The sequence below is a fragment of the Boleophthalmus pectinirostris genome, unplaced genomic scaffold (genome assembly GCF_026225935.1).
Source record: "Boleophthalmus pectinirostris isolate CB_2022bp ecotype Guang Dong unplaced genomic scaffold, ASM2622593v1 HiC_scaffold_7, whole genome shotgun sequence".
Lineage (NCBI taxonomy): Eukaryota > Metazoa > Chordata > Actinopteri > Gobiiformes > Gobiidae > Boleophthalmus > Boleophthalmus pectinirostris.
The window spans coordinates 5,741,187-5,767,641 of NW_026571473.1; the positions used below are offsets into that span (position 1 = coordinate 5,741,187).

General features: G+C 40.6%; 1 protein-coding gene across 1 annotated transcript in view; it reads right to left on the minus strand.

Annotated features, from left to right (window-relative positions):
- Window positions 1-25,212, minus strand: part of meltf (melanotransferrin) — a 29,727-nt gene extending 4,515 nt beyond the window's left edge. Inside the window, 16 exon segments of the mRNA XM_055164864.1 lie at window positions 1,117-1,309; window positions 3,754-3,941; window positions 4,694-4,761; window positions 7,039-7,192; window positions 8,381-8,512; window positions 8,515-8,574; window positions 10,047-10,143; window positions 12,270-12,421; window positions 13,738-13,903; window positions 15,701-15,885; window positions 17,393-17,460; window positions 19,216-19,372; window positions 19,777-19,962; window positions 21,222-21,321; window positions 24,237-24,391; window positions 25,164-25,212. Of these exon segments, the coding sequence (XP_055020839.1) occupies window positions 1,117-1,309; window positions 3,754-3,941; window positions 4,694-4,761; window positions 7,039-7,192; window positions 8,381-8,512; window positions 8,515-8,574; window positions 10,047-10,143; window positions 12,270-12,421; window positions 13,738-13,903; window positions 15,701-15,885; window positions 17,393-17,460; window positions 19,216-19,372; window positions 19,777-19,962; window positions 21,222-21,321; window positions 24,237-24,391; window positions 25,164-25,212 (2,110 nt within the window).
- Between the last annotated feature and the right edge of the window lie 1,243 nt (window positions 25,213-26,455).

The following is a 26,455-nucleotide window of genomic DNA, read 5'->3' on the forward strand; positions in this document are numbered from 1 at the left end:
TCTTTTTACAACTGAAATCAAATATTGTTCAGAAAGTTCTTCCCAAGTCTGTTGCAGAAGTTTCCATAAATGTGTGGCACTTGTAGGTTGCTTCACTCTTCTGTCCAGTTCATCCCAAACCAGCTCGATGAGGTTTAAGTCTGGACACTGTGCTGCTGGACACTCCATGTTTTCAAGCTTTACCATCTTGTTCTTTTTTCCTGAGGTAGTTTTGGCAAAGTTTGGACTTTTGTTTTGTTCTTTTAACTTTTAACTTTTACCTCTGGCTGTTCCGTTCTTACCTTTGTACCATTTCAAGCTCTTCATGCAATAAATAACTGGAATAATTAGGGTGTTTTAAAACTTTGGACTAGTAGTGTACGTTTGTACGGAAGCCGAGAGGGGTCACAACAAATGCAAATGCCACAAAAAATACAAATTCAACAACACAACAAAAAGCCACAACAAACCAAAAAAAACCACAACATACCAAAAAAAGCCACAACGGAAATGACCTTGGGACTCTATTTTAATGCAACAAATACAAACACCACAACACAAACGCAAATGCTGCAACATATTAAAAAGCCACAACACATCAAAAAGCCACAACGGAAGTGACCGCGAGACTCTATTTTCCAACGGACCGATCAAGCGGCAAGTGAAGAAGACGAATTACAACGTGAAACAAATAATGATAAAACAATAAATTACTTTTACTTACGTTTCCAACTTCTCCGCTCCTTTACTTTTCACATTGTAGTTCTTCACGTCAACGGTCACTTCTGTTGTGGCTTTTTAATGTGTTGCGGCATTTGCATTTGTGTTGTGGCATTTGTATTTGTTGCAGTGTTTGCATTAAAATAAAGTCCCGCGGTCATTTCCGTTGTGACTTTTTTTGGTGTGTTGTGGCTTTTTGTTGTGTTGTCGCATTTGTATTTGTTGCAGCGTTTGCGTTTGTTGTGACCCCTCTCGGCTTCCGTACGTTTGTGATGAGGAAACAACATCACAACGTAGATCAGAAAATAGCATAAAATATGCCCTTTAAATGTCCTATATTGGGCTAACCTGACATTTTCAGGCGCTATAATGTGAATATTTGCAAAAGTGTAAGCTGTATTTGTGTACATTAGTTACCTGCACTGGAGGAGTTGCATTCCATGTCTTGGAGTGAGTCCATATATTCCTGTCCCAGCCAATCCTGGTAGGTTTTCCTTTCTCCCACTGCCACTAAACGTACCGTGGAGTCTTTGAACATCAGGTCTGAGGAGCCGTAGGCTTTTGAGTCGAACATCTTAAAATCGGGGTTCGTATCGCTGCCAAAGTATTTCTAGGAAAAGCAAAGCAAGATCACATCAGGGTACAGGGATGCAGTAACTTACTTATAAATATAATAGTTCAGTTCCATCAGTATCTTTCCAAACTCATTTAAAGCTACTATTTGTAATTATCACCTGGACATACCACACAGACTTTGGTCAGAATGCATCTGTCCAAGGTGGAATCTGTGGACTAGTTTATTTCAGTAAAGTGCTTTTAAAACTCAAATGAAAAACTTGCCAAACCAAACATGCCCTCATTTATAGTGGTATTGCGATTTTAAAGGTGCATCGCTCAACTTTTATGGAGATGTTATTGCTTTGCCTGGAATGTTCCATGGTATGACATTAAACACATCTGTCTAGTGTTTATTCATTATGGGCGTTTCTATTGCTCAAGAAGTTGCGTTGCATCTCCACAGATCTGCCCTGTAATGTAGCCTATACCATGGAACATTCTAAACAAAGTAATAACATCTCCACGAAGACAAGCAGGTGGGTGACGAACCCTCCACCAGAAATGTTGCTCATTTTCTATGGAGACATATTTGCACGTGTGAGCTGATAATGAAGGGATGAGTATAGAGTTTCTTAAATGTGTGGCCAAATGAAGAAAAAATGAGAACTGTGCAAAGAGTGGAGTGTGCAGTGTTTTATTTTTCCCCCTTTTGTGACCTCAACCCTTCGGGACAACAGATGGAAATGAGTCTTTGGCGATAATCTGGTCTGTTTACATCCATATTGTATCCCGTCTGTCCATGAACATGCTCTGTCCCAGTTAAAGAAATATAAATAAATATCTTTAGTTATTTAGTTATATTTTTCCTTTAATCAACAGTGATCAATGATTATTTTATTTTCTCACTTTATGTTTTGTGAAGCTTAAATGTCCACTGCGTAACATTTCTAGTTACTTGCTTGTATCCATGGAAAGGTTATTGCTTTGTCTAGAATGTTCCACCTATTCAGGGATGCAGGTTACAGCACTACGCTACATTACACTTCAGATCTGTGGAGAGTCGCCCCTATTCATAGACGGAATTATGGTACTTTTAAGCAACAGAAACTCCCGTGATGAATAAATGCAAGCTGTGTATGTTTAAAGTCATACTATGGAACATCCCAGGCAAAGCAATAACATCTCCATGGAGACACGCAGGTAACGGAAAAGTTGCGCAGTGCTCCTGGTCACAATTTCATACAGCGCTTTTCCTCCTTCACGGGTCTCAAAGCGCTTTACAACAAGGAGCCACTCACCCATTCACACACACATTCATACACCAATGTACGCAGACACTGGGGGTAATGTGGTTTCAGTGTTTTGCCCAAGGACACAACGACAACATTCATCTGTGAGAGCTGAAATCGCAGCGCCAACCTGTGCGCAGTGGATGCTCTCCGAACCCTTTACCAACTGAGCTATATATACTGAGCTCCTTTGCCTGAGCAGCCAGTCCCTTCTACATTCTGATCAAATCAAGAAGGGACCAGACCATAGAAAATAAAAAGTCTTCATCCAAATTTTTGATGATCCAACCACAACACGTGTCTGTCAAATGCACATCTCCTCTCAAAAATTCTTATAACATTCAGAGCAAAATATATAACGCTTTTTTAAATATGAAGATTTTTCTTTTTAATGAGTCAACCATGTTTGAACAGAAGCATACGTCTCTCTGATTAGTAAATTTGTCTGTCAATCACACGGTCTGAAATCAGGGAGACACGGCTCCAGAGCCACTCGTATTTGTAAAGTTTTGTCAAAGGCTGTGGTTCTGAGGCTACGTTTGGGTATATGACGGTCTGAACAGAAGACGCAAAAGTGGCGTCGCGTCTTCACTTTTTATTCCGCGTTTAGACAAGTTTTCGGGAGGAAAGCTGAGTATGTTTGTACTTAAAGCAACAAGGGCGTCTCTGGACATACGGAAGTTTTCACGCCAGGCATTTTCATCAGCTACTCCTTCCACAAAGTTGTCCCATCGTCTGGTTCTCCAGGTCTCGTCCATATCCGTCTGACTCGCCTGTGACGACCTGGTGCATCCGGAATTTGACAGATGTGACTACAGATCCTTCTCTGTTCACTAATAGTATCTCTGCGGATTCTGTACATTTGTTGGGAGCCTCTTGTAAGTTGAAAATGATCTGACATGTTTGTTTCTGTGTACTGTATGTATATGACATGAACGCGTATATGACGTGAGCAGATCTGACCAGAGTGTCACATCTTGGGCAGTGTAGACGGAAACATTACAGCAGAGCGTATTCAACTTTTCCACTCTGGAGGGTGTTTTCAGATTTTTATGTTTTTAAGCCCCTAAAACGCCGTCACCATCTAAACGAAAGGCACTTCTGATAAAATATTCTGACGTTTTGATGTTCTCGTGTAAACAGGGCCTTGATGGTTAGGTAACTATCTCCTCACATGAGCCTGTTGTGTGTGTGCAGAGGCTGGTACCTGAGCGTAGTCCAACAGCCCATAAACACTGTGCACGCTGGTGTCAGGTCGGACCATCACGGAGTGGGAGGGGACTCGGGCCAGGTTGCAGTATTTAAACTGAGTCACTTCTGCTTTGGTGTTTTGAGTGCAGAGCAGCTGGAAGTCCGAGGAGCGCAGGTCTGAGGCCCAAGACTCATTGGAGTTACCTGAAGAAAAGAGGAACAGAAATATGGATTTAGCCTGGGAATATTCAGAGCAGACTGTGAAGAATACCTGTCCATGAAAACGTCCAAAACTGAGTTACTAACAGTGATGGAAGGACTAAGTAAAAGTAGTAAAGTACATGTAAGTATACATTTTAGGTATCTATCCTTAAACTGGATACTTTTAACTTTTACTTCACTACATTTGAGAGCAGGTATCTGCACTTTCTACTGCACTACATTTTAGAGCAAGACTGAAAAGTTAAAGTATTTTCTATTTCAGTTTTAAACCTGCTGAGGGGTTATATTTAGCATTTACAATTTGACCAAACACTCTCTTTAAGTACATTTTTAAACAGGTACTTTAACACTTCAGTACTTCAGTAGATTTTTTCATGTGACTTTTACTTTTACTTGAGTATTTCTTTGCTCTGGTGTCTGTACATTTAGTTAAGTAACAAAGGTGAGTACTTCTTCCACCACTGGTGCTAATAAATGAAATTAGCCAAGTCTCTAAAAGCTAAAGTTCATGTTTTAAGTGGAGTATGTTTGATGTAAAAAGACAAAAATTGCAATAAACTAAAGAATTATTCACTAATTTACTGGATTACTTTTTTTTTTTTTTTTTGCACTACAGAAAGTTACAGACATCTATTTTACAGGTTGTATTACAAAATAAAGAGATCATTTGTATTACCTGAGACATAAAGTACATTTGTGGTTTATTATTATTTTTGATTTAGAAAAATACCCACCATCTGTGTACTGGAAAACTGTTGTGTGTTTAACAAAAGCTACTTCTCCGTCTCCCTTCGCCAGACACCTGAGAAAGCACACAAATTAATATTATCATTATTTTCATTATTTTTTCTGCATTTAAAACCGACAACCCAAAGAGACTCATGTGAGGCTTGTTTTACCTTCTTTTTCTTCTTCTTTTTTTGTAATATTTAAAGGTGCACTGTGTAATTTTTTTGGTTGGGGGTCCATCACCTGTTTACTGTAAAATCCAGACTATTGAGCGCACCTGAATATAATCCCCGTCAACTAAATTTTAACCAAATTTTAAAACTGTACATATATAGTGTGACACGACCGGCTTTGAAGGTCTAGGCTGCAGGTGCTCTTACCTGTCGTTCCGTGGCGCTGCGCTGGTGGACTATTTAAGCGCTCCCTTCTCAGTTGTTCCCCCTTTGGCTCACACGCTCTTCCGGGCCTCTCCTTGTGGCCACTCTGTCCTTCAGCTCAGGTAACTTCCATTCGTACGCTCCCATGCACGTTATATCCAAATTTACAATCACGTCTCCTTTTAGTGCCGCTGTTTGGCCGCTGTTCTGCACCGCATCAGTCCCTCGCTCCGCCAAATCACGGAGCATCTAGTGTGCGCTTTCATCTCTGCCAATAAGGTAATGCATGCCCGATACTCCTCCACTCATTCATCCACGCCCAAATTCTTACCGGTGTGTCTCCTTAGTTCCACAGGTGAGCCCAGCGAGTCCCTTGTTCTATTGCGCTTGGCTGGGCGCCGCTGTGTCCCCTAAACCACAGCGGCAGGTAACAAAGCCCTGCTACAAAGTGCTACCTGTGCCAACCAGCCTTTCTAAATTGTGGTATGTTTATAGCGTGTGCCGGTCCACGTTGTTTGGACCACGTCTGGACGCAGTAATTCTGCCTAAAGTTGCCTTTGATTCAGCCTGGGATTGCGCACTGTCACTTCCAACCAGGGTATGTGTTTAGGCCAGAATCTTGTACTGCAGGCTCAGATTTTAATTCCAGCAATTAACTTTCTAGGTGTCGGCGGGGGCCTGCAGCGGCGTGAACACACCGCCTCTGCCGTTTTGCTCCACTGTTTTGTTTTACTTTTGCTTTGTTTTGTTTTACTCCAGTTTTGCTTTGCGTTACTTTTGCTTTACTTTTGTTTTGCTTTTGTTTTGTTTCAGTGCTGTTTTGTGTCTGGTTTTGCTGTTTTGCTCTGTTCTTTTTCAACATTTTGTACCGATTTCTCCCACTGTCGGGTTTTACTGTTTTGCCTATTTTTATGGATGTAGCTACTTTTAAACAACTTAAAACTGTCTTTTAAAATAGGAAAAAATAAAATAAAGATTGTGCAAATGATGGAACCTGGCTCTCTCCCTCATTGATATGCTTACCTGTGTGCCTTACATTTAGATTCTATTCTATACATATGGGGTGGCGTTGTTGTAACAATTTATTGTAAAATTTAACATTCCCCAAGTGTTAACCCTTCGTGTCGCCACAATAGGCTGAACATGAATATAAGCCGCAGGTGTCCAAGTCTTCAAGAACGTTTTCAAGTTCGGGCAAAGTTTTTGTCGTGTTTTTGCGTTGAGTCAGTTCATCACGCTGCCATCGCCAAAATTTCACCATCGACTCACTGATGCTGAGTTCATGTGTAGCAGCTCGATTTCCTCCTTTGACAACCAGATCAATTGCCGTTAACTTAAAAGCTGCATCATCTGCATTTCTTCGTGTGTTTTCCATGAGGAGAAAGTATGAAGTGCAAAATATCTGTTCAAAACACAATCAAACTGCATCTTCCTCAGCGCATGACCCCTGTCTCTGCCTGTGCTCTAATGCACATGTCTCCTGCAGAAAGAGCCTCTGTCCTGTTTGTATCATATCAGTGTCTTGTATGATTTCAGCAGATTTCAGATTATCTCGGGGGCGGGGATAGGTGTATGAATCAGGTATGAGTGCATGTTCGGATACTGAAGTTTGAGATGTTTCTTGTCATTTACGCATACGGGTAAGACACCCCCCCTCACTAATGTTCATTTAGCAGCATAACTTAGTTTATCACATGGCAATAAACTATTTGAATGCGCTGACAATATCACTAGCTAGTGTATTAACTTCATGTTCACTCTAGATCCATGTGTAACCGCACAGTATCCGCTGTGTTGCCAAACAATAGACCATATATATGAATGGACAATGTGCCAAACAGAGAATCCGTCCATACATTCGCTGGAGGCACAGATAGGTCATGTTTATCAAATTTAAAGCCAAAATCCCACAGTATCCCATTAACACGTGTTTAACGTTTGTTTTTTCATTGATCTGGTTTTCTTGTGTGTACCTGAACGCCCCGCCGTATCCGTCGTAAAGGTCTTTCCCCTTCTCACACTTGTTGTGGCCGCTCTGGTCTCCCACACACAGATCACACAGGCTGCTGGGGAGGCCCTTCTGATTGGCCCCTGGGACACAGCTCTTAGAGAAGAAATCACTCACCGCTACAGAAGAACACACAACACATGAGCTGAAGTAATCATAGTTCAGTCTTCAGATTCTAGATTCTATTCTGTGATGAGATGGTTTTCCCTATTGACTGCACTGTGCTTTGGTCAAGAAATATCCAAAAGGTAAAAGTAAAGGTCCAGAGTGTGGCCTTAAGGTCCTATATTACACAAAATTGACTCTTGTGAGCTTTAAGTCATCTTATAATATTGTTTCCTCATCAAAAACAGACCTGGAGTTGTGTTTTGTTTCATTCTCACATCTTTGAGTAATCCTGCTTTATTAGTCTGTCTACATCTCCAAAGGTCAGAATGCTCTGCTCCACCTTGTGTTGTCATGTAGTGGTAGTTTTCAAGTTAACAGCTACATTTTATCTTTTATTTAGTAGAGATTGGCAATTTCAGGGCTGAAATTATCTAAATGATTCTAGTGAAGGTGTAGGGAGTTTAAAAACTCAGTAGTGCACTTCCTGTATTACTGCATGACATCACAAAGTGGAGTGTTTTCTTTCTGAAAACTCAGCCTAAATCTCCATTTACACCTAACTGATGGAGCAGTTACATTAAATCTATCATCTATCTATCATCTATCTATCGAGTACCTATCTATTATACTTTATTATTTATCTTAATTTTTATTTTGACTTGTATATTTACTTACTTCAAACCTGTCTCTTGCTCTTTTTTGCTACTTATTTAGAGTTTATTATTACCACTTATAATTTTTTTACTCAGTTATTATATTATATTATGATGTATGAGCTACTGTGTACAAATAATTTCCCTTGTAGATCAATAAAATTTAAGTCTATCGATCGAGCTGCTGCATTCAGCACCATGGACAGCAGCTTGAATATGCATGTGTTGAAATAGTGATACTAAAAAGTGTCGGAATAGCAGTACTAAAAAGTGTTGGAAAACCGGCCGGTTTAAACCGGGTCTAAATAGATGCATGTTGTAATACTGGCATATGTAAATAGAGGCATGTCATATTGAAGGAATGTCAGAATATGCAGCAGACCCCCTCCAGGTATGTTTGTGACAAGGAAACAACATTTTATCACAGATCAGAAAACAGTGCATTATGGGCCCTTTAAGCGTGTCTATCTCCCTGGAGACAGGCAGGTGGAGCCACCAGGCCAAGTTATGTAAAGTTTTTTGCACTTGTTTTTTGCCTGTCATTACCTTGGGGTATGTGGCACTGCTGAGCGGAGATGAGGCCTCTCTCTATCAGAGCAGACACAGGGATGTTCCAGCCGGCCGTACGTCCATATCCCGTGTGACAGGAGCGCCGGTTTCGCAGGTCGTCAAGGTTACAATGTCAGTGCTGCTCTTCTTCACCACGGCAACGGCGTAGTAGATGGACCCATCAGTGTCATCTGAAGAGAGAGATTTTATATATTAAACTCCTGTCCTCTTGTAAACATGCATTTGCTCAACTTGCCATTAGTATTTCACGTGTTTTTTTAAAGGTCCTACTTAGGTTATTTCCTGCTCTGTGTTATAATGTTGTTTCTTGAGTTGTGTTTTGTTTCATTCACACATGTTTAACACACAAACGCTGCATATTTAGGTTAAGTTCTTCTCTCAAAAAGAAAACACCTTAAGATGTCATGGTAATACAAGAAGTGCTCCACTGTGTTTTTAAACTCCACACACCTTCACTAGACTCATTTGGATAATTTCAGCCCTGGAATTGCCAAACTCTACTGAACAAAATGTAAAAGGTAGCTGGTAACTTGAAAACTACTGCTTCATGACATCACATGTCTACATCACATGTAGACAGACCAGTAATAAATAGTTACTCAAACATGTGTGAATGAAACAAAACACACCTCCAGATGTTTTTAAGGAGGTAACAACATAACATGGCTTAAAGTTCACAAGAGTCCATCCATTCATTTTCTTCTGCTTATCTGGGGCCAGGTCACAGAGCAACACTCTAAGCAGGGAGTCCCAGACTTCCTTCACCCCGCACACTTCCTCCAGGGGGACCCCGAGGCCAGCCCAGAGACATAGTCCCTCCAGTGTGTCCTGGGTCTTCCCCGGGGCCTCCTTCCGGTGGGACATGTCTGGAACACTTCCCGAGGGAGGCGTCCAGGAGGCATCTGGTACAGATGCTCAAGCCACCTCAGCTGCTCCTCTTGAGGTGAAGGAGCAGTGGCTCTACTCTGAGCTCCCCTCGTGTGACTGAGCTCTTTACGCTATCTTTAAGGGAGCGCCCAGCCACCCTAAGGAGGAAACTCATTTTGACCGTTTGTATCAGCGATCTTGTTCTTTCAGTCATTACCCAAATCTCATGACCATAGGCTGATTTACTGGTGAATCTACCTTCCTATCCTCACCTATGAGCTCACAAGAGTCAATTGTGCGTAATATAGAACCATCAAACTTTTTTTAAACATGTGTTTTGTCACCTTCACATGTGGAAACACACTTTATAGACTACACCTCTACCAATGAGGTATTTAAAGGTGCATTGTGTCACTTTTCTGGTGGAGGGTCCATCAAAAGTTTTTCTCCATGGAGATGTTATTGCACCTTTCTATCTTCATGGAGACCAAACCAGACCCAGTTACAGGTCAGATCTGTGGAGAGGCGACCCCACTCAGTTTTTTTTTAGGTATTTTTAAGCTATAAAACCACCTGTAATTGAATAAATGTAAGGTCATACTGAGGAACATTCCAGGCAGCGCTATGACATATCTATAGAAACAAGCAGGTGACGGACCCCACCCAAAAAATTACATAGTGCACCTTTAAGCACTGGAGCTCCCTCTGCCCATGGCATATCATGTGTGAATGTAGCCGAACAAAACATGTCCTCTCCCTGTTAACTCTGTGTTACCTGAGTAGGTCTCTCCAGTAGCAGGCACCAGTCCATAGTCTTTTCCTGCAGTGTAGACGTGCCCTCCGTCCAGTGTGATGGCATCTGCCTCTTTATTCTGCAAGTACAGACACAACGTGAATACTCTGGTATGGTATCGTCACAATACTAACATTTCTAATTTGATTTCGATACTAAGTAATAGACTCGATACTAAGTACTGACTCTGATACCATGATGACAATAAACTTTCTTTAGACAATAGAATGTGATTTTCAACATTAAATCATAGTGCTTTCTTTTATTCCCATGTGGTCTTATCCCTCAGTAGGTTCCATAGTCCTGGTAGGTCCATGGGTGTATACTAGTCTATGTGCTCTTATACTTATTCTGGTACAGCTCAACATCATCATCTTTTAGAAACGATAGCGCCATAAGTAACGATAGTGTTGTATGAATGTGAATCATCTCGCACTCCGTGGATCTTAGGGACTGGCCTCCTGCTGTAGTCCTGGTTTAGAGAGTCCAGAGTCAGGACTAAACACGGGCAGTCAGTGTTTCAGTTTCATGAAGCTAAAACCTGGAACTGTCTTCTTGAAGATGTGAGACAGACCTCTACTTGGATGCTATTTAAATCCTGGTTCAAAACAGTTCTGTTTCAGTGCATATGACTGAAAGGTTTTCATTTTTCATTCTGCAGTCTTCTCTCTAATTTAATATCTCTTTCTCTTTTTAATTTTATGATGATTATTTATGTTTTGATTTGTTTTTATTGTGACTTTAATGTACTTCTTATTCTATAAAGAACTTTGAATTACTTTTTGTACGAAATTGTGCTATATAAATAATCTTGCCTTGCCTAAGTATCTGATTTACAACCCTAGTCTTATTTACTTTTCTGATATTGGTGTAGTGTTATGTAAAATATAAAAATAGATGACAGTCGCAGTAGTTCTGTTGTCTGGAATCCAGACTGATCCTTGCATTGAACCTCATTGTTATTGATGATATTGAACAAAATGACATCTGATCACGGTCACATTTTTATACAGAACTTTTCCACCTTTGAGGCTTTTTACAACAAGGAACCACTCACACATTCACACACACACACTCATACTCCAGTGTATGCAGACACTGTGGGCGAGGTGGGTTAAGTGTCTTGACACAACAACAGTATTCATCTGTGGGAGCTGGAATCACACCGCCAACCTGTGAGTCAATGGATCTGACCACTCAACCAATAGTGTTTTTATGTCAAGAGCAAAATTCAAACCAAACTTCAGATCAGTGGACAAACGCTCTACCAACTGAACTACTGCCATCCCACATCATCAGGCTTACAATGTTTTTATTTCTTATTTTCCTTGTAAGCAGCCAAATTTGTGTATTCTGGATCCCAGGCAAGGAGGGTGTTGAAATACAGGGGCATATGTCTTAGCTAAACAGTCACCTAGTTGTTTTTGTTGTTCCAACTTGTGATGTCATTAAGTGGTAATACAGGAATTGCTCCACTGTGATTTTAAACTCCATACACTTTCAGTAGAATCATATGGATAATTTCAGCCTTGGAATTGCTACTCTCTAGTGAACTAAACGTAAAAGGAGCTGTTAACTTGAAAACTTGATGATCACAAGGTGGAACGCAGCATTTTGAGCTTTGGGGATGTAGACATAGCCAGGCTTGCACCACCTAGTGTCTCCACTCAATTTAATTTCTCTCCAGCGACTAGGTCATGAATCAGAATACACTAGACGGCAAGAACCCCGGAAGTGCGAGTTGGGGCACCAGCCAATCAGTAAAGAGCCATACATTCTGTGTTGGCAATGATTCCCGAGATCGAGAATTTAAAGCCGGAACAAAGAGAATGTTTAGTGAAATTTATGAAGGGGATAAATTTATTGTCCTTCTTCCTACAGGAGTTAGGAAAAGCTTAATATACCAGTTAACCCCGTTAACGGCACATTTCATACGTCATGAGCAGTGATTGGTTAAATAAAAAAAGTTACCCGCCTACTGTCGAGCGAACGAATCCTAATGCTGCGAGGTCAGACGGTTTTTACGAAGTGAAATCGGCTGATGAATCAGGCTAACGTAGACAGTAATAATACAGGATTACTCTAACATGTGTGAATAAAACACAACTCCAGGTACGTTTTTGAGGAAGTAACATTATAACATGGCTTTAAACCTCACAAGAGTCAATTTCATAGGACCTTTAATGTGAAATACAGGCGGCTGACCTTGATCTTGTTCATGCAGTCGTCGAGTGAGTTTCCATGTAAACAGGTGAGACGAGGGGTCAGTTTTTTCCCGATGAAAGCCGCTCCCATATCCGCACACTTCTGCTGCTCGGAGCCGGAAAGCACACACCACCTCAGCTGGTCTGGAATATACGGGAAATGATGTTATCTCATTTCAAACTCAATTTTCTTTTATTCTTGTATTGTGGACAAACTTTGGGCCCCCCTTGCAGTTCCACTAAGGACCAAGCATGTTTGAGTAATTTAATGATCTCTCCCTAAATTTCGGATCCCAAACTCTCCTTACAGTTTGCAGTAGAATCCTATTGAAACACTCATGTTCTCCACAAATAAATAAAAGCACAATATAAAACTGAATACAGCAACTTGACAACCCTGATGTGATGTGCAGTAGTTTCATTCGCGGGATACACGGTTATTGTGTTGTGATAGCGTTCTGAAGGAGGAGTGACAAAAGAGAAACTTATAAAATATGTTAAAGCTATAATAAAATAAAATGATGATCTAAACATGTTGTGTGTTACAGTTAAAAAATACCCCCTCTTTACTTATAAAACTTGAAATAAAACTGTATGTCTATGTTATATGTTATCAGGTTCTTTTTTCAGACCAAGAGTTTGTTTTCATACCTGACAGTTTGGACTGCCTCCTAGCGTTCTTCCTCAGAGTGGTCACGTGATGTTGCTGTGCCGTGTCCGGTCAACTGATTTAAACAGGTTTTGGCACTGTCTACCTACCGGGGGAGGTAAGAAAACAGCGCCATCTGCAGTCCCACTTCCTCTGGACAGTATCCCAGGTGTGTGAGAGTAAAAAAGCCCCCACATCCCGGTTCATAGTCCCGTGGGCTGTTTCCGTATTTCAGTTGTCCTCTTTAATCCATCAACAATGTTTATTTTCCTCCCAGTCCCAGTCCATAATGTGCTTCTCACAGTGGACAGAAATGGCCGATTTGAGTTCCTGTTCTGCTTTCTGTTTTGTTGCTTGTGTTTCACCTTCGCTGTTTCCTTCTCGTATTCTGTCCTATGTTCCTTTTGTTGTGTTTTGAACGCTGTCCCTGTTTCCATGATGTGTGTTTTATTGCAGAACATGCAGGGTATTTCATATATGACGTTACATTTGTGCTCCGGTTCTATTTTATCTTTTGGATGGATGAGTAGAATGCCTGAGTTTTCTGTACAGGTTCACTGGTGTGTTGATATTGTTTGCCAAATTTGGACACGTAACAGCAGCATCACGTGACCACTCTGAGGAAGCCCGCTAGTAAGCAGTCCAATCTGTCTGGTATGAAAACAAACTCTTGGTTTGAAAAAAGAACCTACCAACATAAACTATCGGAAGACCGAATGAACCTCATTGGACTATGTATGTCACTCTTAATATTAGATACGTAATATTTTCTCAATACAAACGTGTAAACAAAGTGTGTGTATAGACGTGGATAACTCACCGGGGGAAGAGCAGTCCATGGCCTTCATGGCGTTGTAGTACGAGAGTCCCATCCAGGCCACAGGCACTTCAGTCTGAGCAGGGAGCAGGTCTGTGGTCTGGTCAGAAAACAGCACAGTCCCTCCTCCGTATGCAGATGAGGAGAACAAGTCAAAACCAGACTTCTCCTAAACAGAAAATCAGGAATTATAGTCACATTCTCAAAGTTTTAAAGGGACAGTCCAGAATTTTGGACATAGGTCCTCATTTCCTAGTGAGCCAGAGTGTTGGAAATGTGTGGAGACACTTTTTGAAATATTCCATCCAGTCCTTGTATTTGCAGAGGTCACTGGTGCTAGGCTAGTGCATGTCAATGGCCATAGTTATCCTGCCACTAAAAACAGTCTTACCCACTCCACAAAACACCCGAAGCACATCTGTTATTACAACAAACTGTCGATGTAAATGTCTGTGTTGATAGAATAATGTTTGAAGTAAAACTAACCCTGCATTGCATGAATTATCGCATGTTGAGGCACTATTTTCTCATATATCAGTCCGCCGTTGCCAAGCTTTCTATTAGGATGTACAACTCGCTGCTGCTGCTCAGACAGAAATCCTTCAAATGCAAGGATGGTTTTACTTCTAAAATTATTCTCTTGACACAGACATTCACATGGACAGTCTGGTGTATTAATAGATTTGTTTTGGGTGTTTTGTGGAGTGGGTAAGACTGTTTTTAGTGGCAGGATAACTATGGCCATTGACATGCACTAGTCTAGCACCAGCGACCTCTGTAAATACAAGGACTGGATGGAATATTTTAAAAGTGTCTCCACACGTCTCCAACACTCTGGCTCACTAGGAAATGAGGCCCTATGTCCAAAATTCCAAACTGTCCCTTTAAAAGAATGTACTAAGAACAGTGTTGGGAAGGTGACTTTTAAAATGTATTCCCCTACAGATTACAGATTACATACCCCAAAATGTAATTTGTAACGGAACCCTTTAAGTTATTTTAGGTGAGCAACGTAATCTGAATACTTTGGATTACTTGGTTTGCTCTAGAGTAGCAAATACTAGGAAATCTTCACATAAGATGTTTTGTCTGGTAAAAGCAATAAAAAAGCCCAGACTTTACTTAACCAAATTAAAAATATTATCGATAGAAGAGGAGGAAACACAGTCCATGCAGCATGATTTAGTCCTGTTAAATTAAAATTAAATCCTGTTTTAGACCTGGTTTAGACCTGGTTCTAGTCCTGTTTTATACCTGGTTTAGTCCTGGTTTAGATCTGGTTTAGACCTGATTTAGACCTGGTTTAGCCCTGGTTTAGACCTGGTTTAGTCCTGGTTGAGATCTGGTTTAGACCTGGTTTAGATCTGGTTTAGACCTGGTTAAGTCCTGGTTTAGACCTAGTTTAGTCCTGGTTTAGATATGGTTTAGACCTGGTTTAGACCTGGTTTAGTCCTGGTTTAGATCTGGTTTAGACCTGGTTTAGATCTGGTTTAGACCTGGTTTAGATCTGGTTTAAACCTGGTTTAGACCTGGGTTTAGACCTGGTTTAGACCTGGTTTAGACCTGGTTTAGTGCAATGAGTGGAATTACCGAAAAAAAAAAAAAAAAAAAAAAGGGATATAGCCTGAAATGTGAAAACAGGAAAATATCACCGTGTAATCCATTTATTCAACAAAGTAACTGTAATCCAATTACCACTCACTGAAACAGTAACTGTAACTGAATGCAGATACTCATAATTTGTACTCTGATTACGTAACTCCGGTACATGTAATCTGTTACTCCCCAACACTGAAGAAGAGGTGTAAAATGTAGTATTAGAAAGTAGGTCTGGGCTGTTTGTAATCATCACTGATATAAGGGGAAAAAAATGATAATGATGGTATTTTTTTATTTTATTTTATTATTATTTTTTTTGCTATATTGCCCTGTGTCCTACAGTCTAGCCCAGGATATGTGAACGTACCAGCCCCTCACGGAGCATGTTGTAGACCATAGAGGGGTCGAGATCATCACGGACCACCACACCTCTGAAGGGAACCCGGACCAGGTGACAGCTCTTCCACTCGGACACAAGAGCTCTGCGACCATCCGGGCACAGCAGCTGATAATCTGAAGACTTCAGCCCTGCCGCCCACTCTGGACCTTTGTCTGGAGAACCGCAGGATCAGCTTTAGGAATATACTCAATGTTTAAAGGGCCCATATTACACTATTTTCTGATCTGTGTTATAATGTGGTTTCCTCAGCATAAACAGACCTGGAGTTGTGTTTTGGGTTTGCGTTTTTCTCTCAAACAGAAAATACTATGTTCCATCTTGTGATGTCATGTGGTAATACAGGAGGTACTTCACTGTGTTTTTAAACTCCACACACCTTCACTAGGATCATTTGGATAAATACAGCCCTGAACAAAAGGTAAAAGGTAGATGTAACTTGAAAACTGCCACTTGATGACATCACAAGGTAGACCAGAGCATTTTGAGCTTTGGAGATGTAGACAGACTAATAAAGGCTTACTCAAACATGTGTGAATAGGGTTGCCAACCGTCCCTTGAAAAACAGAATCGTCCCTTATTCAGAAACAAAAGCGCACGTTCCATATTGAGTCCCATGTAGTATTACTGTGAGAATCAAAAATAGTGTGTAGTCACTGGAAAGACTCTTTTTAAGAAAATTTACAGTAAACATATTCTCAGCCTCTCCTGCTTTGTGACCAATGAGCTGACAGTGCACGGACATCCTGCTCATGATCTCATTGGTCGAGGCTGCTTAGCCCGGAGCTCCGTCCCGACCGTGGGCTCCGAGCCTTGGCTCCGAGCTCCGGCTCAGCTGCGGGGTCCGAGCTCAGGTTCTCGGGTCTTTCTCCTTCTTCTTCTTTCAGATGCCTCCAAGGTGTCCAAATAGATGCATCCAGTGCGTTTTGTAAAGCTACGGTCTCGCTTATTTATGCTATCACAAGAGTATGGCCTGGAAGATACAACTGTCCGTGCCTGCAGGGGGAGTCACTGATTTACCCAGATATCATTGGAAGAAACATTTTGATTATATTAACCCTTTGTTTCCCAAGAAATATTAGTCCAAGTTTACAACAATGATCTAGAAATTATTACTAGTGTTGTGTTTATTACTCACTGTATAAAAAATATTGAAAAAATATATTAGAAGTACAAAAATGTATTCAGTATTTTTCTTGGGCCTTCACTGAATACCTTGAAGGCTCTGAGGGTTCACCTCTGTAACAAAGCAGCATGGACGACAGTGGCGCCGATCCTTTCAATATGAGCTACCAGCAGCCTAATGTAGGTATTCTGCTGCAAATCTAACACGCACATGCTTACATGCTTAACTGGTCAAAACATACAATAAAACCAATACACTTGTAAATGTGACTTGTTACTCCACTTCTGCAGCTCAAATCAACAGCATTTCAACTGGAACTCTGTAGCTCAAATCAACTGGACACCAGCCCTGCCACTGAAGTGTCCCTTATATATTTTTCAGGGAGTTGGCAACCCTTTGTGTGAATGAAACAAAACACAACTCAAGGTATGGTAACAACAATTCTAACATGACTTAAAGCTCACAAGAGTCACATTTTTGTAATATAGAACCTTTAAAGGTACGTTATGTAAATTAAAATTAAAATTAAATCTTACTGTCTGTGTTGTCCGTAACTGTAGTATGTGTAACAAAAGCTACTTCTCCTGCATCCTCCACCAGACACCTGCACAAAACCAGAGAAGCAAAATCCTGTGAGTCCCCTGAACGCACCGCTAACATACATAGACATTTATGTAATTACACCTTATTTGACATCACCCGCTACTTATTTAGAATGTATTATTACCAGTTCTCTTTTGTTATTATAATATATTTTGATGTGTGAGCTACTTTGTCCAAGTTATTTCTCTTGTGGATCAATAAAGTTTGTCTAACCCTGAATTTACACCAGGAGCATCAACATAGGCAGAGCTGCAAACGCACGTACTTTTAAAAGCTTCAATTTACACCAGAGACACAGAGCAGCTCCTGTGACTTCAGCCTCTGTGGATTCTCACTTTTAAACACGTTTTGCATTGCTTACGTATTCATTGTTGTTTGGATAAATTATGTTTTAAATCACAAAACAAAAGTTGGCAACAAGAGAGACGATGCTTTGCACCGATAACGAGCCATATCTGCGGTGCTGTGTTAATGAAGCTACTCACTGTTTCACTTTGGTTTTCACGTTGTTCTTGTAAAGTTTTTGTCTGATATCGTAAAGTGTTTTATCTTTATCCTTCGCGGCTGTAAACTTTCTGTAGTCCATCACGAGTCATTCACTGAGCTCCTGATGCGACGCGTGGTGTTTACGGGACTGTAGTGGTTTTAGAGAACCTATTTTGAAAGGGCAACAGAAGTTCATTTTGACACCACATGCTTATTCCTGTCTTTCCCTTGCTGGTGTAAATTGTCAGACAGGTTAAAATGGAAAGCGATACCTGCGCGTATGCTCCTTGAATATGGCAAGCCAAACTGTTCACATTTACGCCTATTTTGAAAGCATTAACACCTTATTTTGACACGTATTATAAGCTTATCTGAGTTCTTATTTGATGTGTTATGGATGTGATAATGAACTCCTCACACTGGTTTTCCTAGTCCGTGAAAAGAGTCCAGAACAATCCAACACCGACCTCCTAATACACATTCTTTACTCTAATGAGGACCCCCTTGAAAATGAGATGGTGACACATCTCAAGGGGCTTATCCTCCAAACAAATAAATTCAAATTCAAATTAATGTCCCTTTTACTGGTGGTGCTCCCTCGGCAGACCACAGCCAAGTACAGGGTGCTGGCCACAGACTGGGAGAAGATCAAACTAGAAGTTGCACTCATGATTTTACAAAGGCATCCTTTGGTAATGATTGTTATCAGTGGTTTGTGGAAAGGACCATATCTGTGCTGTCTCACTGCACTGCATTCTATTGAGAGTTTCATTGTTCCACTACAGCAGTTAGGCTGATCTGTGATGGCCTATCCACAGCACCAGAGAGAACTCCAGCAGTGAACATGTGATACAGTAATGTGGCCTTCAATGAAAATCCTTAAAAAAATGCTAATATGCTCAATTGTGACATCCTTTAAATAAACAGGTTTATTAAAATCTAATAGCTCAACATGTAAAAGAATCACTGTCCATTCCTCGTCTTGCATAGGGAGATAAGTGTTGGACTGTTCTGGACTCTTTGTCTTGGCCAGTGATTGGCTGAAAGCACTTTCAATTGATTGACTGGGAAAATCAGTGGGAGAAGATCATTATCATAATGTATATAAATTCGCCAAATAGACAATTTGTTAAAAATAGGCGTAAATGTGAACAGTTTGGCTTGCCATACTCTTACGCTGTGCTGCTGATCTTACGCATTGTTACGCTTTGGTGTAAATTGGGGGTTAGTCTAAATCTAACAGTGTGACAGCTGCAGTTCCGGAGCTGACCTGAAGGCGCCGCTGTAGCTGAAGTAGCGTTCTTGTTCACTCAGGTCACACTTGTACAGTCCATCAGCGTTTCCGCGGCACAGTGTGCACAGAGACTCAGGGTCACCCTGTGCATTGGCTCCAGGGACACAACTGGCACTGAAGAAGTCCGACAAACCTGGAACATTCACAGAAGCGGGTATAAGATTAGATAATATCAGATATAATTACAATCATAAAAGGTGCACTATGTAACTTTTTGGTTGGATATTTGTTGCCTGCTTGATTCTATGGACATGTCATTGCTCTGCCTGAATGTTCCACAGTAGCTCTACTTTACATTTATTCAATTACAGTTTTTTATAGCTCAAAAAACAGAACAGACACTTCTTTTGCCTCTCCACAGATCTGACCCAAATGTGTTTAAATCCATTTTATATTTTTCAGACAGTCTAAAAGATTATCAGGCTGTGTTGTCCAATGTAGTGCACTGTCATCATGGTAACTGTGATCATTTTGTCATAGACATACATGCAGAACCCCCCCAGAGTATCAGTTGTGCATTTGTGTTTGAGTGCTCACCATTTGCGAAGTTGCAGCCCATGACAGACATGCGCCCTGTGTCTGTGAGGAAGCCCAGGGGCATGGTCCAACCGGCGGTCCGACCCTTCCCCGTGTGACAGCTCTTCTTCCCCTTCAGCGAGTTCACTGTCAGCCCCGGGTTAGAGCGCTTCACCACAGCTACTGCGTAATACACCGCACCGGTACCTGAACGCATCACAGTAAACTTTTACAATCGTGTTACAGCCCCAGGCCTTAAATTGTAATTTTGTTTTGTGTATTTCAAATTATTTTGGTAGAAAATGTTGCTTGATTGCTGCTGTGGGAGCCCTGGCTCGTGATTGGTGGGGCATGTCTACGCCCACCTCACCTGCAGCCACCGCCCCCCGTTTAAGAAGATTGGCTGCACCGGGCTGTTGGCCTTGGTGGCCAGTCTGCCATTTTGTGTTTGTGTGTGTAGTTTTGTAGTTTAGTTCTGTTTTGTGCCTTCTTTTATTTGGTCACTCGATTCTGTTTATGGGCTTATGTGGTTTAATTTGGGGAACTTGTGTTTTAGTTTTGTGCGTCCCTTAGTTTTACCACTCGTTTTGTGTATGCCTGTGTGACCCGTTTTGTGGCACAAAACTCATTGTTGTTTTTTTTCTTAGTTTAGAGTATGTTCTGTATATTTTAGTCTGTTTTGTTAATTCACCTTTACATTCCTGTTAATTAAACATTACTTCATTTATTCCATTTTTACACTATGGTTATTTTTGTTACTTCCCTGAACCCATTGAGCTGGGTCGTAACAATTGTGAGTTGTAGGTGTCAGAGTGAGACCAGGACAGTGATCCAATCAAAGACAAGCTGTAACTGATCAGGTCTGTCTGATATTTTGGGGTCTTAGTGCAGAGTGAGACCTCCTCTTGCTGCGTCTGCAATCAGTCTTTATGACCAACAGTAAACACAAGCCTCCTCAGAAGAGCTCCACTGTGAACACGACCACCTCTCACTGATTCCCTTTTATTTACACTTTTCACTTTTTCAAATGCAAAAACACCACTGGCATGTGGTGCTGGCCTCAGCTAACCTGTGGAACTACAGAGACATTACTACATGGAGCTGGAGCCTGGTATTCTGTCAGACAAACTTTTTCTGAAGCCACGTGGTGTGTACCATTATTGAATTATGATTATTCTTCATTCTTCATGTTGTGTGATGCCCAAAAAAATGTTATAAGACAAATGAGATTGTGCAGTGGTGTACACAGACATCGGAGCTCAGGAGGGTTAAGTGTCTTGCCTAAGAACACAACAACAGTTCAACAACATTCTTCTGTGTGATCATGGAATTTCACTGTCAACCAATGGGCCAAGGGATCTGACCAGTCTATCAACAATGTTTATACAGGGAGCAGGATTCAAACTTCCAACCTTTGGATTAAAGCACATGAGCAGATGAGCTGCTGCTGTGAACATGAGCCTCACCATCTTGTTTGGTCTCACTGGCAGCCATCTTGAAGGAGGCGATCTTTCCCAGTCTGTAGATGTCCGCTGCGTCCATGGACAGGGCATCCACCTGTTTACTCTGTTCACAAACAACATTCACTCAGAAATATAGTACATGATCAATAATGAAAAACAAGAAAAGGTACTAGATTATTTTCCTGAGCATAAACAACAACATTTCAACCTCAAAGTTCAATTTCTTCCTCCAAACCCTGAACGTTGCTCCAGTCCACATGCTTTCACTGACAGGATTGAGTGTAGCTCGCTCCATCAAAAACTCCAAGATGATCATGGACTATAAGCAGTTACTCCATCTTTATCTCATTAAAATCCCATTAAGTGCAGTCCTATATGAACTTTAGTGAGCAGTGGGTAACCTCAGTTTCAGTTCACTGGTAGCCATAAACCCACTTTACCCAGAATGCTCTGTGATAACATGTGCAGACTTGTGTGTGTCTTATCTGAAGGCTGTGTCTGCTGACCCCAATGCTAAGGACTATTTCTGCTTTGTAAAAGATAGGATTACCTGGAAATTACGCAGACCTGTACTGACTAAGCAAGTGCAAATCAGTCCATGCCTCACCTTCCTCTTCTCCTGACACACTCAGCCCTTCAGTTCCTTATATATTATATAGGGAGGCACTGTCAGGCAAACAGAGGTGCCCACACTTTTTCAGTACGCGAGCTACTTATAAAATGTCCAAGTCAAAAATGATCAACCGACTACAAAGTCAAGTAAACTGTACTGGACTTAAGAGAACATTCAATAGCACTTAACAGAAAACTGAAAAAAGTGAAGACAGTGATTAGGATTTTTAAACCTGTTTTTTCAAGTTCCTAACTGGAGTTACATGGTTAGTACGAGTTTTACAGTGGGATTTAGCCTCTGCACATTTACCAAACCAAACCCAGATGTATTTGTGCACGTTTATTAGGCAAACTTTAGCCACATGTCGCGGTAGGTCTGCTCTGTGCTGTTGGCTCCTCTGTGCCAACACTCTAACATACATTTAGATCAGTTTTTGCTACGCGTTTTGTCTTGTCCTTCTAATCTGTGCGCATTGTGGCAGGAGCCTGTGCGCTTTACCCGGGAAAGAGCGAGAGCGTGAAAAGGCGAGGAGCGGTGCGCTGACGTGAGCAGATGGACAGGTAGGATGTTTTAAAAAAGTTTAACCTGCCCTGTGATACACGCTGGTACACGAGGACTAACGCTGTTGCGGACAAGCCGCGCGCAGGGAGCGTGTGTGATTGTGATGTGCCACACAGTATCCGCGGGTTCCAAATGGCGCACAGGCTATAGTGAGACGCTCCGCACGCTCCCGCACCCCGGTACAAGTTTATTGCCAACAGCAGCGGCCATAATATGATCGCAGTTGTTGAGTGTTAGACCTCGAGTGAGAGACAAGACCAAGTCCAAACGTGATAGAGTCCGAGACAAGACACGGCGATCTACCCACACGACCTTGGCGATCGACTGGTAGATCGCAATTGATGTATTGAGCACCCCTGATCTAATAGGCCAAATCCTGAAATATATAGATTTTTATATGTTGCTCTGCTGATCTCTATGAACGTGTTATTGCTTTGCCTGGAATGTTTCACAGTATGGCATTAAACTTAGGCCTATCTATCTCCATGGAAACGAGTAGTTGGCGCGACCAGGACAAGTTACAGGTCAAAAGCCCGTAAACAGCACCCATAAAGTAATATGGTATGACTATAATGCCATTCTGTGGAATATTTCCAAGGAATACGCAGAGAGAGAGGGTCCTTCATCTGTCAGCCGTGTTATAATGCAGTTACCGCCTCAAAAATGTACCTGGAGTTGTGTTTCTGTCTGGCTACATCTCTAAAGCTCAAAATGCTCTCTTGCACCTTGTGATGTCATGAAGCTCAAGTTTCGGCAATACACAGCCTGAAAGAATCTAAATGATTCTAGTGAAAGTTTTTTGAGATTATGCACACGGTGGAGCACTTCTTGTATCACCACATGATATCAGAAGGTGTTTAACAGAAGAACTCAGCTTAAATATGTCAGGTTTGTGTGTTTAACATGTGAATGAAACAAAACAAAACTTTGGGTCTGGCTGTTTGCAGGTGTTCCAATCAGTGGGAGCAGGTAGAGCTCTTGGAAAAAGGATCAAAACTAAAACACAACAGGTCTCCAGGCACCCCAAAGAAGGAAAAATATAGTAAAAGGCCTGGTGATGGTGATGGTGGTGGTGATGATGGTGATGATACAAATAATAGTGATAATGATAAAAAATAATAATGGTGATAATAATAAAAATAATAATATTAGCACTGTTGCTACAACCTAATGTACAATCCTTCTCTCCTGTAAAAAAGGTTAATGTAAAAACTGTGCACTGTCCCTGTCTCAAATAAATAAATAATCATAATAATATCATAGTAGTTGTTGTTGCTGTTAATACAATAGTATTACAAATAATTATAAAAATGATAACTATAAAAATAATAATTTTATGATAACAATAATAATAGAAACTTTAATTGTAATGATGATAATAATGTTGTTGTTGTTGTCTGAATGCCTCTGTACATTTATAGATGGGTATTGTGTATATATATATATGTTTTTTGCCTGTGCCATGTCCTGTGCTGCTGATCTTGCACCTGTTTTGTCTGCCTCCAGTCAACTCCAGTCTACTCTTGGTTGGTGTGTTTTACTTAAAGTCCACGCCCATGCTCTGGGTTTTTAATTAAGACCTGATGAAGAGCAGTTAAGGTCGAAACATGTTGGCTTTGGCCATTTAAATATAGGCCTTTTACTCGATGCGATTTTTTCTTTTTCTTTTTTCTTTTTTTCTTATTTGGAGTGCCTATTGTGTTAAAACTTTGGGTCTGTTTGTGATGTGGAAACATTATAACATAAATCAAAGAAGAGCCTAGTATGGGCCCTTTAAACCTCATGTTCGTAAGGGTAAAGATACTTTCTCATCCTTTGTACTGTGTAAAGTGTGTGCGCAGTACCTGTAGTTTGCTCACGCAGACGTCCGTCTTTTGTCCGGAGACGCACTTGAGCGTGGGGCGGATGGACGCCTCGGAGAACTTCTGAGACATGGCGTTACATTTACTCTGCTCCTGCTCCGACACCGTGCACCAGGAGATGGTACTCTGACAGGTCACTGCAGCACAGACAGGGGGCGCACTTTACACCCATGACACTTATTACATTGATATGTTCTAATACGTTTTTAAACCGTTTTTACTCCAATTCCATTGCTTCTCTGATGAAAACAAAGAGCTCATTTTATGCAATTCAAATCAACCTTTTGAGCATTCAGCCATATTATATTTTCCATATATGGGTAGTCTTCTTGAATAGTGTCAGGGTGACCAGACGTCCCTATTTACCTGGGACAGTCCCAGTTTTGAACCCTATGTCCCTCTGTTTCAACAGATTTGTCCCAGTTTTATACAAGAAATGTCCCATGTGTCCCTGTTTTTGACCAGTTTGATCTAAACCAGGTCTAAACTATTGACTGACTGATTAATTTATTTGGGTCACAGGTACAGTATATTCTGACCTTATTCCACAGACAGTCATATTTAACATACACTGACCGAAAAGGTGTAGGCTGAAGTGTTTTGATAAATATGGCTGTACCTCTGAGCTATTTCGGATTTTGAACATATTCTGTAATGATTTTGACAAGAGATTTTCAAATGTAAAGGTCAAATAAATCATAACATTTCAGAGTTTGAAGGTTTATAAATAATGCATTGGTTAGTTCATTATAAATTGATAATGCGATTGCTCTTATTGCCTTTTTTTGCAAAGTAAAGATTGGATTTGTATTAGTCTTATATGTATATGTGTCTAAGCTTACTTTATAAAGGTCTAAACCAGGACTAAACTAAGATTAAACAAGGACTACATCAGATCTAAACCAGGACTAAACTAAGATTAAACCAAGACTAAACTAAGATTAAACCAGGACTACATCAAATCTAAACCAGGACTAAACTAAGATTAAACCAGGACTACATCAGATCTAAACCAGGATTTAACTAAGATTAAACCAGGACTAAACTAAGATTAAACCAGGACTACATCAGATCTAAACCAGGACTAAACTAATACTAAACCAGAACTACATCAGATCTAAACCAAGACTAAAACAGGACTATCACAATTTTTGACTAATCTGATCTCCACCAACAGTAAAGAGGAGCGTAAATTGTCATTTGTTTAGCCAAAATACAGAAAACCATGTTTGCAAATGACCATAAAGCAAAATAAATGCAGTGTAAGAAGTCACTCAGATTATGACTGACACGAGAATGTACAGTCTTACACGCTCTTTTCACAATTTTATTTATACCAACCATTCCAATCCAAGTGTGTCCCAGTTTTGAATTTAGAATATCTGATCACCCTTTACTTAACTTATAACTTTTTAAAGAAATTGTACTTCTTGTGGTACTTTTCAGACACCATACTCCTCCGTGAGTGATATATTTTACACTGTAATAATACTCTTACTCAAGTAAAAGTTGTGGTAACTCTACAAGTGAATAAACCTAGAAGTGACAAAAGTTTTATGTTGACAATGTGAAATGATTTGAACGTGTCATTTTTTTTTTGTCTATCTTTTAAAAACGCCAGATTTTGTTGGATTATTTTATGTGTTCTTCCAGTTACAATAGCTTTAAATTAAATAAAAGTAATGTCATATCTGTACAATTACTCTAACTTGAGTATAGTTTCCCTGGATACTTATACTTGAGTAATTTCTTGAACCACTACTTTGTACTTATACTTATTTTAAAGTAACAGTACTACTTGAGTGCAGTTTTTGGCTACTTTCATTCATTCATGCTCAGTTAGTCTGGCACAGTGTTTCTCTCCTGCTCTTAAATTATTTCACTTTATGATGTCATCAGGTGGTACATTCATTTGTTTTATTCTAATGCTCAAATGGCCGCCACTAAAAATAATAATACGAGTCTCAACTTCGAAACTAATTGTAATATTTCTCCGTCTATGAAAATCTAAATTAAAGTCCACCTTAAGAACCTCCCTCACACACTTCAGGTTAAATTCCACCTTAAGAGCCTCCTTTACAAACGTCAGATCAAAGTCCAGCTCATTAGACGCACAAATTGTTCAGGTAAGGTCGAGCCAAGGCCACTGGAGTCACTTACACAACTTTATTTTTCACAAAGTCTTTTAATAAAACACATTT